The sequence below is a fragment of the Xenopus tropicalis genome, chromosome 1 (genome assembly GCF_000004195.4).
Source record: "Xenopus tropicalis strain Nigerian chromosome 1, UCB_Xtro_10.0, whole genome shotgun sequence".
Lineage (NCBI taxonomy): Eukaryota > Metazoa > Chordata > Amphibia > Anura > Pipidae > Xenopus > Xenopus tropicalis.
In genome coordinates this window covers 36,241,462-36,257,830 of record NC_030677.2, presented here as the reverse complement: position 1 = coordinate 36,257,830, position 16,369 = coordinate 36,241,462, and the positions used below count along the sequence as shown (strand labels likewise).

Below are 16,369 nucleotides of genomic sequence, written 5' to 3'. Positions count from 1 at the left end.
ATTTTTTCCTCATGTTTAGGGCATTCTCTGTTTTAAACAGATATCTGACTCCAGGGGTTGTCCTTTAGCCCTGTAAGGGGGCTTCCCCCTCAGTTGAATTCCTCTTCAAGGGCTCTTGGTACTTCTAAGCTCAGAGCATTTCCTCATCTCCAGGTTTCCAAAAGAGGACGACGAGGAGACAAATCATTCGAGACTTTGGTTCAGATTTGGCCAATCTTTTTTTTTTTTAAAAGGAAAACTAGCACTAAAATGCATTCTCATCCTGGGATGCTCTGACTTAAACATGTTACAAATGTATTAAAGAACATGTTTCAAGGCTGGCTTGGGATTATAATTGTGCAGATAATGTGAGTAGTAGCCAGCATAGCTTTTGTAAAGATGCGTTTGTCAATGGGTGATCCTCTGAAATTATGTAATATACCACAAATTTGGCTAGTGAGGCCAATGATCTCTAATCTTTTTACTTAGCAGTATTCAGAGCAGAAGAATGCCAATACTGGTGTATTGAATATATGTAGCACTGTATCTTGGTACCAAAAAAATAGTAGTTTTCATAAGTTTAATGCAAGAGCTATTTATATGATTAATACTGTCTCTTATCAGGGCCAAGCAATAAAGCTATTAGTTCGTTGGTTGCTGGGCATGAAAAACAACCAGTCAAAGTCAGCAAACTCCACGCTACGGTTATTATCGGCTATGCTTGTGAGCGAGGGAGATCTGACGGAACAGAAGAGAATAAGGTACATTTTAAGACTATTGTGCAAGACCTTTGCTGGATTTTTGCTGGATTTAGTAGAAGTAGGAAGGAAGTTAAAGCGCTTCCTTATTTTGCTGACATGCTTTACCCACCATTATGATTTCTGTCCCATTTGGTGTGCTTAGCTGCAGTGATTCATTTGCTTAATTTTGTATAAATGACTATTAGAAGACTATTCCTATCAGTCCCTTGCTGTATACTGACTCACATAATCTTACACTGTTTCAGTAAATCCGACATGTCTCGCTTGAGGTTGGCTGCTGGAGGTGCTATCATGAAGCTTGCTCAGGAACCATGCTATCATGAAATTATTACTCCCGAGCAGTTTCAGCTCTGTGCGTTGGTTATCAATGTAAGTTCCCCCATTCTAATCTTCTACATGTTTAAAGGGTAACAGGTTTGCTCAGCTGCACATACACCCAGAATTGTATACTAATGAATAGCTGTTTTTTGTGGCTATAACTGCCTGGCCATTCTGAGGGCCTGTCAGGGGTGCAGTTATTGTGGAAGACGTGTGATCAAAGTATTCCCTAGAAATTCTAGACCTCTCATTTTAACCAGCAGACAGAACCTCTTGTAATTAGAATGGACACGTCCACTGGAAGGATCTGTTAAATAAAGCATCCAAGAGTTTATTCTATAGTGCTCTTGTATATTTATACACAGTTATGAGGACCCCCCCCCTTCCTTTTTCTACAACATTTCCATTCCCAGTTGGCTAGTCCCACTTGCTATGTCCCTCATAAAACCATGCTGATTCTGCTTATAATGCCACTCTTCAGAACATAATCTTTAATGTGATTCCTTAAAAGATATGTAAGCCTTTATTTTAAAATCCTATAAAATTACTCTAAGCAGCCCCCAGAATAATCTACCTTTCTCCCTGCATGCAGATTGTTTTCCTCTATTACAGCCAGTTCAACTGCAGCACTTTTACCGACTTCCTTGTATAGCGTGACACTCCACCCCACTCCTCCTCTTTCTGATTATGAAGGCCTTAAATAGGTGCCTACTGGGCATACTCACTCTGTCTGGTTTAATTAAAATTAGGCATGTGCAGTAGGCACCTCTTTGAGGTCTTTATAGTCACAGACAAAAGAAATGCTCATAAAGCAAAAGGGGTGGGGCTTCATGCTAGACAAGGAAGTCAGTAAAAGAGATGGAGTTCAGCTGCTTGTAATAGAAAAACAAGATAAATCTGCATGCAGGGAGAAAGATATGTTATTCTAGGGGCTGTACAGTGTAATTTTGGAGATTTAAATAAGAAAAAGATTTACTTAACAAACCCTCATACAACTTGCCCACCATAGATTTATGGACATTGGCAGGATGAGAACTTTTTTTAAATGTAGTAATTACACACCACAGGTACCAGCTGAAAGGGAGTCTAAGAACTCAGTTTAGTTTTAGCCAGGCCCATATTTCTGATTTTATCAAAGTACTCAGGGGTGTATTCTGTCAGGCCCAGGGCTCTTGGTCTCTTTAATTTTGCTTTAAACGAACCATATTCTGTGTTGGCCACTGCGTATCTTTACAGGGAAACTTCTGTAATTTGGACTCCTCTATTCCTAGCTGTTGTGTAGCAAAAAAAAAAACTTGCGTGTCTTGCTTTTCCTTCAGGATGAATGCTACCAGGTGCGGCAGATCTTTGCACAGAAACTTCACAAGGCCCTAGTTAAGCTGCAGCTCCCACTAGAGTACATGGCCATCTTTGCACTGTGCGCCAAAGATCCAGTAAAAGAAAGACGGGCACATGCCAGGCAGTGCTTACTCAAGAACATTAGTATACGAAGGGAGTACATTAAACAAAACCCTGTAGCAAATGGTAAGTTTTATTTCAAAACATTTTTGAACAAACAATGACAAAGCAATACCTCAGTATTGGAGGCTGTTAGTGGGAAAAAGCAGAACTGAAAGCACTGTTTGTGGTTTCACAGTTGAATTTAGCCTTATGGGCTGCAGACCAGGCCATTTGTAGGCTTTTCTATGCATGCTAACAGAGTAACAAAAGTCAGTGCATTTCTTATCCCTTTTACTTTTTGCAATTTTAAAGGAATTCTGTACCTGAAAAATGTGCATTAGTTAATATTGCCCTCCCCCCACTTGGCAGAAATCCTGCATTGTAAGCTGTTTTTCAAAAGAGCAAACTGATTATTTTTTTTTTTTTAATATATTTAATTGATGAGAGGCTTGACTTATTCTTAGTTTCCCAGGTGCCCTCAGCCATGGGACCTGTGCTCTGATTAATGTCAGCCCCCGACCCCCCCCTTCCCTTTTCCCCTAGCAGCCCATTAACAGAACAATGGGAAGGTAACAAGATAGAACCTCCGACACTTGCATTGCTAAAAATGATCCCATGCACCACCTAGTGGTAGATATGAGAATAGCACTAAATAAAAAAACACCTAAGTCCAGCCAAACCACAACTCCTGCAGTTACATCTAGTATAAATAAATCTAAAGCAACTGGACTTGTTAAGTAATCATTGAAGACATTTCACTACTCATCCGAGCAGCTTCTTTAGTTCAAGTGATAAACCAAACTGGAATGCATGACAATGTTGCTTTCATGCAATACACTTCCCCTATATGTAATTAAAGGCACTAAGTTTGCCCAGGAGCAGTAACTCATAGCAATCATTCAGCAGGCAGCATTTACTGGTCACCTTCATATTGGTTGCTGTGGGTTATTGTTCCTGGGTAAACTTATTGCCTTTTATTACATAACCCCTTTTATGGCAGGGGGTGTACGAAAGGGTTCGTATTTGTATTTTTCCACGGTGGTAATGCAAAATGGAGAATATATATTAGAATGTTTATAAGGGCTCTGGCACATGGGGAGATTAGTCGCCCGTAACAAATCTCCCTTGTCACGGGCGACTAATCTCCCCGAGTTGCCATGACCCGCCATCCCACCGGCGAACATGTAAGTTGCCGGCGGGATGGCACACGCGGCGGCGCGATTTCCCGAACATGGAGTTTTGTCGCGGGCGACTAATTTCCCCGTGTGCCAGAGCCCTAATGCACATCTGCAATTGTTTTGTGCCACAAAGCCAGCAATTCTTTGCAGGTTGTGATTTGAAGGATGTGAAGTGTTGTTACTGATATAGCCAAAGAATGATACACATGGATTAATGTATTTACTTTCCATAATCTTTTAACAGAGAAGCTGCTGTCCTTGCTGCCCGAATATGTAGTACCATACATGATCCATCTACTCGCCCATGACCCGGACTTTACCAAACCTCAGGATATTGACCAACTACGTGATATCAAAGAGTAAGTTCTATTGACTTTAATTAGGCAAGTTCTAATGCGTGTTGAAACAAATATGCTCATCTACAACAAACAGAACCTCCCCATAGTTTCAGCAAATGCCCTTTTAAAAGCAATATTCTGTTCCTATCCTCTGTAATGACTGCTGTTTTTCCTATAAACCCAGGTGCCTATGGTTCATGCTAGAAGTTCTAATGACCAAGAATGAAAATAACAGTCATGCCTTCATGAAGAAACTATGCGAGAATATAAAACAAACCCGAGATGCTCAAGTGCCCGATGACCCTAAAGCTAATGAAGTAAGTTACGCAAAGATTGTTTTCCTCCTTATTATTCATTGAATGTGCAATAGCTTCCTGTCACTCCAACGTTACCTACACGGGTCCTACACGTTACATTGAACAAGATGGTTCTCCAAATACATTTTCTGTAGACACAGCAATACTATATACATCCAGATCAGTGCTATCCAACTTATTACATGTAATGGGCCCATTATTTCTCATGTAGCATGTTGGAGGGTCAGATCGAATAAAATGAAGTCATACAAAGAAGCCTATGGAGCATTTAAGCAGACTGGGAGGCGGTAAAAATCCTTTGGAGGGCAACATCCTGCTGAAGAGAGTGCGCTTTTCTGTTTAGCAGATGCAGAAATATGGGCGTCTTAGCTTCCTGCCCTCAAGCCTTTATATATCATTGCACCAGTGATTGATTAATTGGGCATACATTTTGTTCCTTATGGACGCCACTCATGCTCTCCATATAAGTGACAAGATTATTACAGATCTAGAGCGGGGCTGTCCAACTGGAGGCATTAGAGCCAAATACATGTCCTGTGCCAGGAAGTGGCAAATATTGCCAATGCTACTGCTTTTGGGCAATTTATTTAGGTTTTTATTCTTTTTACCAGTAATATGAACTTCTTATCTGTATTCCTATCATTTGTCTTCCTTCAGAAACTGTACACTGTGTGCGATGTGGCTCTCTGTGTCATATACAACAAGAGTGCCCCCTGCCACACTGAAAGTTCCAAGGATCCTGTCCTGCCATCCCGATTCTTCACACAGCCTGACAAGGTAACAGCCCTGCATTTTAATTTGAATTGGTCCCCTCTCTAAACCCCCCCTCCAGCCCAAACTATTGGAGCAACAGGAACTGTAGAACTTAGGGCAGTGACACTCAGTAAGATTTGTTGCTGTGGTTAAATGTGCGCTGCCATGGGCGACTTGCCATAATGTTAGGATCGCTGCATATTACTTTCAGGGATCCAGCGTAATCACAGGAATTTGCCTCCCTTTGCATTTTACTGCAATTAAGCCAGATCGAATGTTTTACTTGCGGCGATCCTTATGCTATGTTATGCTATGGCAAGTCATTATCTGGAAATGTGTGACCCGCACCGGCATAGATTTATCCACAGGCAACAAATCTTACTGTGTGCCATTGCTTTAAACATCCTCCTCTGCTGATGCACCATGCACTCGTCCACATGCTAGCCTATAGATATCCACAGGGCCAGTTTCATACGATTGTGTGAATGTGTATGGCCAGATTAAAGGAACAGAAACACCAAAAAATGAAAATATTTAAGTAAATAAGCTGCTGTGTAGCCATGGGGGCAGCCATTTAAGTTGAAATGGGCTAAATGGCACAGGTTAAATAGCAGATAACAGAGAAGCTCTGTTTAATACAACGGTGTTTTAAAGAGTTTATCTGCTATGAATGGCTGCCCCTGTGACTACACTGCTTCCTATTTATATAAACTATAGTAGTCTTTCTGAAGTAAAAACATACTTTTTATCATTGTAGGGTAACTACATTATATTTTAATTACTTTTTACACTTATTTTTTGCTGTTATTGTTCCTTTAAGTGGTATCAGAGATTACAGGATCAACAGATATCACTGGGGCACAGAACCTTTGCTCAGGTAGCCCTGTTTCACTCCAAACCTAAATCTGTTAAAGGAGAAAATAATTGTCTAATAACTTTTTTTTTTTTTTTTCCGGCCATTTAGGATTTTTCCAGTGATAAGAGCTACATATCTGACGAAGCCCGGAATCATCTTCTAACTGGAAAGGTAAGTTTCAAAAGTGTTGCCTGAAATTAAATGTCTGATGATTAAAGTGGCGCAGTATCAATCACGCACAGTGTATTGCATGAAATAAAGCTGTGTGGCTATGGGGCTAAATTGCCATTTGGTTTATAGGCATTGTCACACTGGGCCTGAAACGTTTGTGTGGGAATTAAAATGATTTTATACACTATTTTATACACTTCATGTCATTTTGTGCTTTTCCAGCACATCACATGGCACGTTAGCAGATAATGTCATCTCGTACAAGTGCATCTATGGAGCATCCAAGCATACATTAGGCATAACAGCCATTTGAAGGGCCACACATGGCTCCTAAGGCTTCCCAGCTGTGAAAGTAAATATGCCCCCGAAGGAGAACTGCCATTATAATGAAGCTATTAGATGTGTTTGTCCAATAAATGTTTAGTTGATGTCAAGTTTTCTGGTTTATTGTATTGGTAAAATTATACATTAGTGGCCCAGTGGCCAATGAATCCATCGAAGAATACTTGGCCAATAACTCCTTTTAGGCTAGTGCCACACAGGACTGATTCTCGGCCAGCAGAAAAACGAAGGCTGAGAATCAGCCCCTACACTGGCACCAGCCTCCTACCTTGTCTGTAGCCTGAAGCACTGTCTCCCCCAGGGTACAGACAGATGCAACTGATATTGGCTGTGAAATGCGAACTCGCTAAATTTTTGGCCAACATCTGCCATGGCTTCCTGCACTTGGTGAAGACAGTGCTTCCGGGTGCAGGCAAGGTAGGAGGCTGGGGCCCCAGCGTAGGGGCCGATTCTCAGTCTGCGGAAGTGGCAGTAGCCTTGGAGTGAGCTGCCTGTGACACTTAGGAAGGCACACGTCACACTTTAGTTGATATCACTCTAATTGGTTGCTATATTGTCCTTTGGTCTTTTTCTCTCAATAGCCCAAACCAACCACAGTGCTTGGTATGGTGAACAAACCATTGTCTGCCACTGGGCGGCGGCCGTACAGCCGGGGTACAGGCTCTGAAAGCAGTAACAACGTGAGCATGAATTCCGAGTCAGACGCATCTGTTGCCAACAGGCAGAGGTACGTTCCATCTTTTCCTCTCCGTGCTACATCATGGACACGCACATTGACTGTCCTCTACCCCCCATGTATGTGAAAAAGCTTTTGTTTAATTTCCATACTACTAAATCTGTATGTCTAAGGCTGTGTGCCTCCATCGCCATAGAGTGTGCAAGCTATGCTAGGGTGTACCAGTAATGGAAACAGGGCACTTAATTATTCGCCCAGCTACCCACATTATTAACTAGTGGCATTTCCCACTCTTGTTAGTGGGAGGCAATGTTCAGTGTGGATCTGGCTTTTTATATTTAGAATCACATATAAAGTAATAGGGTTGTATAACAGCACTATCTCTAACTTTGCCATCAGCATTTACAGTATATTGGTCTGCATGGAGCTGTGGGTAATAGATATGGTGACAGCATTAACCCCCAAAGGCTGTTTTTCTTCATAAAGATAGGAGTGCTCCAGAGAGTTCTTACATCAGAGGCGGAACTGGGGGGGCGCTATGTACATACTCCTTACATCTGCCTACCCCAACTCCGTGCCATCCCCCTACAGCCAGCTTATTGGTCCTTGTAACCCAGAGTGTAGTCCTTGTGTGTGTGCCCAGCATAAGGTTACTTAAGGAAAATCTGCCCTTTAACAGCCTCTCTGCTAGAATGAACAGAATTTGTATTGACAATTGTTTGCCCACTTGTCTTTTATCAGTTCTGAGGTGTCTGAAATCGGAGTCAGTGAAAACGATGAGAACCCTGTGCGTTTGATTCCTGTTCCACCAGCTAAGACTGAAACTGTGAAGAACAAGGTGCATTATTATTTCTTCTTTTTGTTTTGAGTGGAGACATTTTTGGGTGCTAAGTTTAAAGGGGTTGACCCCTCTTTGAGTTGCACACAATGTTCCTATGTGATAAAGAGGAAGGCGTGTCCTAATTCCCACACACGGGGCAAGTTCTGAAGCTGCTGGTACTATACCTGTAATTGCAAGTGTGTGGCCTGTGAGTTAACGCGTCTGTGTGACCTTCAGTGTGTGAGTGAGATCACCCTGATGGGGATGGCATACACATTGCAGCATTGGTTGTCTCATAATCTGGGCAGCATGAAATTGCCTGTATTTAAGCATTTGGTTTGGCCTTACTGCTGACAAATAGAAATGTACAAACAATAGTCATTGACCTTCCCCAGATGAGAGGATGAAAAGTTTTATTGCGTTCCATATGCAAAAAAAATGGCTCATGGCATGAAATTAACCCATGAGACAGGGCCTAGAAATGTACCCATTGCGCACTGGGGCCTTGTTACGTACCCATTGCGCACTGGGGCCTTGTTACGTACCCATTGCGCACTGGGGCCTTGTTACGTACCCATTGCGCACTGGGGCCTTGTTACGTACCCATTGCGCACTGGGGCCTTGTTACGTACCCATTGCGCACTGGGGCCTTGTTACGTACCCATTGCGCACTGGGGCCTTGTTACGTACCCATTGCGCACTGGGGCCTTGTTACGTACCCATTGCGCACTGGGGCCTTGTTACGTACCCATTGCGCACTGGGGCCTTGTTACGTACCCATTGCGCACTGGGGCCTTGTTACGTACCCATTGCGCACTGGGGCCTTGTTACGTACCCATTGCGCACTGGGGCCTTGTTACGTACCCATTGCGCACTGGGGCCTTGTTACGTACCCATTGCGCACTGGGGCCTTGTTACGTACCCATTGCGCACTGAGACCCTGTGTTTTCTGACCAAAAATACTTGTTGATGAGAAGGATGTGGCATGACTCGTTGGTGCAACACCTCCGCCTGTAACAATCAATATCTTCTGTAGGAAGTGAATTCCGATCAGACAGCACCACCCAACATGGGTACAGAACGAGGAAAGAAGAGATCCGCAGCATCCACTGGGGCAGAGAATATCCGCAAGGAATCCGAGGAGAAGAGAGCAGATAATATAAGCACCACTCCCACGCCCAAACCCAGAAGAGGTCGGCCGCCCAAGTCTGAATCTCAGGGTAGCGCAGCGAAACATGATGACACAAGCAAGCCATCTGGAAGAGGGCGCAAAAGGGCAGCAGCAAACCAGGAAGGTTCTGGGGCACAGGAAGCAGGCAACGCCAAAGCACCAAAGCAGGATTCAACAGCCAAAAAAACAGCACAAAGGCAAATTGACCTGCAAAGGTATATATATCCCACTTTAACTCATTGCACTTCTCTCTGCATATATTTAACCCCCTTAGTCACCCCGATTAAAGTGAACTGGGAATAACTGTGTGTATCTGCCCAGTGAATAACTGAAATCTAAGGGGAATATTGGTTATATGCAGTTAGAGGGAACCAGAGCCCTTGGGATATGCCCCATGTGATGTTGGGAGTATGAAAGTCATAATGTATGCTGTGTGCTTTGTCAGATGCGCTAAACATTGCCGTTCTTTCAGCAGCAGCAGCCAGTTTGTGGGCAGTGAAGGAGACTTCCTGTGGGAGATAGAGTCCAGCCCAGGATGTTCCTCTAATGAGCTGATTAGTGCATGTGAGAGCAGCCAGGAGACAGATGTACAGGAGAGAGTTATCTTGAAGGTGCAGCAGACAGAATCCAAGTATTTCAGTATAATAACCATTTGGTAGAACTCTATTGCATTGCGCCGAGCTTGCTCATTCACAGAAACAACACTTCTTAAAGGGCCAGGCACTTCAGAATGAGAAGCATTGTATCCCAAAGCTTCTCTATCTGCTCTGTAAATGGTGCACCGTTGCCCCATTCAGTGGGAATTGTTTCCCCCATGACTAAACAGAATCTGATACGTTAGCAGCAATAGAGCTCCTACATCGCAAACACGCAGTCCTCACCAGTGCAGGGTAACTACATGCATGTATGTATGTATATCTTTATTTATAAAGCACTACTTATGTACGCAGCACTGTACTACATTCATACATACAGTTAAAGGGGTAGTTCCCCTGTGTTAGAGTTTGGAAATATATAATTATATACAGTCATTTAAATCATATTTACAATTTGCTTTCATTAAAAAAAAAAATGGATGGTTTTCAAAATAGCTACCTGCAAAGTTTGTGCTGCATTAAATCTCTTTGCTGTGCCAGCCAGCGGGGGGCAGGTAGTGCTTGCTACTGTGAATCATGTCAGCCAATCAGATCACAGATATGAAAATGAATTGAGCATGTGTAGTAGCATCTATGCCTTCACTTCCTCGGCTCCTTACTCTTACTTACTGCTTGTAACACTACAATGAGGCAGACAGGACCCTGTAGAGCCAGAGAAGAGAGACCGATAGATCTGTGCTGCACTACCGTTACAGGTAGCTTTTTTGAAAACAATCTTTTTTTTTTTTTTTTTTAATTAAACCAAATTTCAGCTATGATTTAAATTAATGTATCTATTTATATTTCAAAACTGTAATTAAAAGTGAACCCCCCCCACCCCATAACTTTTCCTGCGTTAAAGAATGTTCTGTTCCTGGCAACTTTGCCATTGGGATTCAATATTTTGTATAGTCTTTTAATGATTTGCTTTCCTCTTCTGCCTATTTCCAGCTTTCAGATGGGGGTCACTGACCCCAGCAACCAATAACATATTGAGGTTACGATTTTTGTTGTTACTTTTTTCTATTCAGGCCCTCTCTTTATTCTTCTTCCAGTCTCTCATTCAGACCACTGCTTGTTTGCGAGGGTAATTTAGTCCCTAGCAACCAGATAGCTAATAAAATACCAAACTTGAGAATTGCTAATTAATTAAGTCACAATAAAAATGAAGAGGAATAGCAAACTGAATATCACTGCTTACAACATACAAAAAGGTTAATTTAAAGGTGAACTTCCCCTTTAATACACTGAGTGGCTGGGGCAGTAACACACTGACAGTAGGAAACCCAATGGAATGTTTGCTTTAAGCAGTAGCCCTCACACCAGTTGCTAAAACTGGGGCAGACAATTTATTGACAAATACGTTGGTGCAGTTATGGCTTGGAACCCAGTTGTAGAAAGTCACATTGCACTGCTGGGAACATCTGACTCCACCCAAGTTCTGTCAGTAAGACAAAGCTCCACCCCCTGCGCCACACTGATAGCTTTGTTTTGGTACTGACTGGCCTGTGCACATCCACTTATTCAAATACTCCTATTTCAGTTCCTCTGGTTCCCAATAGCAGGGCTTAGCTGGCAATACACCTAAAGCAGGTTCCGATTGGGCTGCTGGAAAAAAATCCAGTGGGCCCTACCGACCCAGACCCAATCCTTGCCTGCCCTACCCCTCCCCCAATTGCTGCAAAAGTAAGTATAAGGTGCGTGGGGCGGGGGGGATGGATGTGGGGGAGCAGGTAGGCGGCGGGAGCCTCAGAGGGGTTACAATCCCAGTGGACCTCACACACCCCAGTCCAACCCTGACCTAAAGATTTGTTTGTATAGTGTGGGGAGGTCAGAGCATTGATACAGCCTCCCCCGACTGGATTTCCTAACCCTGTAGATATGTGGGCAATAATCAGCTAGGTATCTTTCAGGCAGCCCAACAGGAGGGCCCCCCATACATGGGGTCAGTAAGCAGCAGCTTCTATTGGCCCATATATGGCCACCTGTAGGATTCAGTTTGCCAAATGCCCCCAGCCCTTGTAACTTCTCTCAGCGCCACATTGTGCAGCCATGTCTAACTTGTTGCGACTCACATGATCATCTCAAGCAGTCTCGTGACATCAGTTAGACACTTCATTTCCCTTAGCAGATACATACATAAAGGGGCATATTTAGTAATATTGGAGACAAACCTCACCAGTGATATTGCACATAGCAACCAATCAGAGCTTTGCTTTTGTTTTCTAACTTGTAGGTGACCGTTCAAATCTAATTGCTAGTTGCTATGGGCAACATTACCAGAAGTTTTCTCTGTAATGTTAATAAATCCACCCCACAGTATTTCCATGGGGGGAGGGTAAAGTACATGGGAATAGACACAAGCGGGGTGGGTTGTTTGGGTGCAATAGGGCAGTTTGCTGCCATACACACTGAGTTTGTAACCTCCCTTTTTCTACCTTCAGGTAAGAAGAAAGAGTGCTGGCCGGAGAAGATGAGTCCAAAGCAAGGCATGCTGCAGGCTTTAACCCTTCAAACGCCACTCCAGATGTTTTCTATTCAGAAGCTTAACTCACCCATCCGTTTCCTGCTTTCTACCTTGCGAGTCCGCAGCCTGAAGAGCATCTTCCCTGTATGAGAAACTCCCCCGGGAGAAGCGCAAATCAGAAACACTTACAGACTAGGAATCTTCCGATTCTCGGTGATTTCCTTCGTTTTTTTTTTTATTATGAACTGAATCATAACGTGTAACGCGGTGATTTTATATTATGGTTGAATGGAGCAAAACAATAGGCCTTTACCGTTTTTAACAGTTCCAGTGCTGTGCCCTACGAGGGGAACCCAGGAGGCGCTTTTACGGCTGCCAATGTACCGCCTGCTGCGCTATTGCTTAGAAAGTGCACAGACTTCTCCCACTGGGGCCCCTGCAAGCCTTCCCGGGGGCCACAGCAGATCCAGCCGGTGCATTGAATACATGAGAAATGTCTTGCTTTTATCTCTTTTATCAAACGTTTGCTGCCAGTCTACTTTTCTGATTAAGATGTACAGTTTTTTCTTCTCCCCTCCCCCCCCCCACCCCCCCATTTTGTTTGGGTTAATTTACTCCCAGCCCTATGAAAAGTCATTTGGTAGCGGTTGCTTTGTCATCTTTTTCCCTGCAAAGGAGGACAACAAAAGAAAGGCTGTGAATGTAGAAGCAGACATCTCAGAGCGCCATCTTCTCGCTTTTTTTCCTGTTTGGTTGATATCCTTTGAAATTAATGTACATAATGATGTTTGTTTTATAAAACCTATATCTCCCATTAAATCCCCTTTTACTCGAGCTTACGTTGGGATACTGTACGGATAGCAGACTGTTCGGCATTTGATTTTGTAATGTTGGTCGCCAGATTTTTATTAACAATATAAAAAAAAAAATTTAAAAAAAAAGCCAAAAAAAATAAAAATACAAAAAAAGTCTTTTTTAAAAAAATAAAAACAAAACTATATAGGTGGCATTAGGCAGCTTTCTACGCAAAATCCGAAAAATGCCGAATCGATTTTAGATAACGGTGTTCTCAAGCCCACGTTTCAGGTTTGTTTCCCTGTCAGTCAATTTTTTTAAAGGTTTCTTTTTAGGATCATAGGTTTGCACCCAGCATTCTGTCATAGATAGTGGACACGGAACTGTGTGCACCCAATGCTGTATGTGCACCATGTATGTACACATGATCATATTTAAGTTTTGTTGCATACAATAAACGCTTCTAGGTGTCACAGTGCGTCCTTTGCTTCTTTGTGTTCTTAACCGCCATTCTAACCGCTGCTTGTACTCTGTACTGGGAGGGGTGAAGGGTAGCAACTAGGGATGCACCAGGATTCAGCCTTTTTTGGCAGGGTTCGGATTCACCCGAATCCATGGTCCTGGCCAAACCAAATCCTAATTAGCTAATTAGGATTTGGAAGGGTTAAAGGTCTGCGTAAACATTGAAGTGAAAACCCGTTTACCCTTTCCTGGATCCTAATTAGCAGTTCAGTATTCTGACTAATCCCTTAGGATGGATTTGGGGGTTCGGCCAAACCCGGAAAACTGGGTTTGGTGCATCCCTAGTAGCAACAATATGCAACCATAACATTTACGGGGATATAACAGGTACACGTTTTTTTAGATCAGGTATCACCAACCTTTATTAGTGAACCAAACAGTGTTGGGGAGCAACACAAGCATGAAAAGGGTTCTTTGGGGATGCCAAAGAATGGCTGTGATTGGCTATTTGGTAGCTCCATGTGACTGCTAGCCTGTTGGAGGCTCTGCTTGGAGTGAAACTGTGTCTCTGTAAAAATGGCACCTACTTTGAGGCCACTGGGAGCAACCTGTTGCTTATGAGCCACTGGTTGGGGATCACTGGTTTAGATAGCTAGATTAACTGCTTTAGCCCAAACAAAATGCTCTTATTTCTACAAAGCATCTAGTTTCTATACCAGCATACAATATGGGGGTTTATCATTGTTGGCCTTTCTGCTGTAGTCAAAAAATTCCCAACATCCACCCCGAAGGTAAGAAGATGTACTACTTCTAGAACTAGACCCTTCAAGTAACACACACATGCCATACTGATGTAGCTAAATGTACCAGTTGCTCTAAAATGGCTAAGTCAGGGACTCGCTCATGCTCAGTGGCACAGAGACTGCTGCCAGAAGTATTTTCATGTACCGGAATGTAAACTACCATTTAACATTAACTGTCCAGCTTAGAAACCCCTCCCTGGGGCTAGAAATTACTGGCAGTCTCTTTCTCAGGAAAGCTGTTTATAAGAACCATGCCCCAGTCAAGACATTAAAACTTGACAAAAGAGCGGAAGAGATTCAGCTGGAAAAGGCATTTTTCAAGGTTGGGGAGGGGTTAACCAAACCACAGCAAGACAAACTCTTCAAATGGTGGAAGCTCAGCAGTTTCTGCCCTTCCTAGGAATACAAAGATATTTATTTTACAGGATATTAGGGTCCTGATTTGTCCAGGGCTGTGGAGTTAAAAGCAATTTTGTGTACCTGGAGTTGGAGGTACCATAAACTAAGGAGTCTGAGTCGAAGGATTTAAGTACCAACTCCATAGCCCTGGATCTGTCGGCTAAAGCTCAATAGAAGTTGGGGAGTACATTTGTGTTGGCCTCTTTATTCCATTGTCTTTCTCCTCCGGGATGGGCACAGCTCTGGCTGGCATAGAGAAACATTGTCTTGAACATGTGGTTGCACTCCAGGCAGAAGAGCTGGACATCTTCATTACAGGTGTATTGGTAGACGGGCTTGAATGTTTACCCTTTTCTTCAAAATGTACTAGGACTCTACACAAACTCTGTAGCATACAATTGTGTCTTATCTGCTATGTGACCTGTGCCTTTTCTCCTTTTGAATGGCTGGGGCTACACAGCAGGGTATTTATATTAACTAGTCTTTCTGAAGCAAGTCTTTCTTACACAGTGCAGGGCAGCATTACGCTATATTTGAATTACTTTGATATGCTTGGAGCAAGGCAATCCTATCTTGTGTAAGTTATTCTTTAGTAGATTCAAGTTATGAAGATCCAAATTACAGAATGACCTAGGTCCCCCAGCACTCTGTATAACAAGTCCCATGCCTGTAACAGATACCCTGTACCAGCTAATTATGTGTCCTGAACTGGCCAACTGATTGGGATTAAACAGGGGCCCTAGGTAATGGTGTACTATACCCCTGGTAACTCTAGTGTTTTGAAGAGAGAGATTGCTGGGGTGGAGAGAAGAGTAATTTGATTTCAAAACAGTTCAGAATTTTTAAATTCTCTTTAAAAAGCTTTGTAATTCTATGCGGTGAAATTCTCCTTTAACAATTTCTTCTATCTGCCTGCACAGAAATTAGTTGATGTTTAGGGCCAATAAATTAGTGTTTTGTGTGTATTTCAATGGGTGGTTCACCTTTAGGCCAACTGTTAGTATGATATAGAATATCAATAACAATTTTGCAAGTGGCTTTTTTTTTTTTTTTTTTTATAGTTTTTGAATTATTTGCCTTTGTCTACAGCTTCCAGATGGGGTCACTGACCCAAGCAGCTAAAAACCTACTGCTCTGTGAGGCTACCATTTTGTTATTGTTACTCTGTATTCCTTATTTATCTATTCTGACCCATTCCTGTTCAAATTCCAGACCACTGCCTTGTTGCTAAGGAAGGCAAGACCCTACCAACTAGATAGCCGCTCAACAAAAAGCTAAATAAAAATCAATAGTATAACTATATTCTAAGGTGAAAGACCCCTTGAAATATTACAGATGCATCAAATTCTGGTTTTGGCTGACTGAGCCTTTTTGGCTTAATCATTAAAATAATGTGACAATGCTGCTGGATGATGTAGGAGCATGATTTTTTTTCTTGATGGTGCGTCACTGGTGCGTTAGGCTAATGCCAGATGGGATATTTTGGGCAAGCGTAAAAGCACTTGCTGAAAATTCCGCCCTACGCCTCCTACATGTGCCTGCACCTGAACGAATGGAATATGCTCGGGTGCAGGCACATGTAGCAGAAATACGCATGAAAACGCGAGACTTTCAAACTCTCATGTATATCGCCTACATGTGCCTGCACCCGAACATATTCTATTCATTCGGGTGCAGGCACAAGTAGG

General features: G+C 42.8%; 1 protein-coding gene across 6 annotated transcripts in view; it reads left to right on the top strand.

Moving 5' to 3' along the window:
• The window catches only part of pds5a (PDS5 cohesin associated factor A), a 64,777-nt gene extending 51,282 nt beyond the window's left edge, over positions 1 to 13,495 (top strand). For 4 of the 6 annotated variants that reach the window (XM_004910917.3, XM_002933454.4, XM_004910916.4 and 1 more), the window contains exons 23-34: positions 604 to 740; positions 986 to 1,109; positions 2,378 to 2,582; positions 3,921 to 4,035; positions 4,199 to 4,331; positions 4,989 to 5,108; positions 6,049 to 6,111; positions 7,035 to 7,180; positions 7,871 to 7,967; positions 8,986 to 9,335; positions 9,593 to 9,731; positions 12,200 to 13,495. In XM_004910917.3, the coding sequence (XP_004910974.1) occupies positions 604 to 740; positions 986 to 1,109; positions 2,378 to 2,582; positions 3,921 to 4,035; positions 4,199 to 4,331; positions 4,989 to 5,108; positions 6,049 to 6,111; positions 7,035 to 7,180; positions 7,871 to 7,967; positions 8,986 to 9,335; positions 9,593 to 9,731; positions 12,200 to 12,232 (1,662 nt within the window). In that variant the 3' untranslated portion in view covers positions 12,233 to 13,495. The remainder of the gene's footprint in view (positions 1 to 603; positions 741 to 985; positions 1,110 to 2,377; positions 2,583 to 3,920; positions 4,036 to 4,198; positions 4,332 to 4,988; positions 5,109 to 6,048; positions 6,112 to 7,034; positions 7,181 to 7,870; positions 7,968 to 8,985; positions 9,336 to 9,592; positions 9,732 to 12,199) is intronic. The other 2 variants (XM_012953691.3, XM_012953697.3) reach the window with 2 other exon arrangements.
• Positions 13,496 to 16,369: the final 2,874 nt, after the last annotated feature.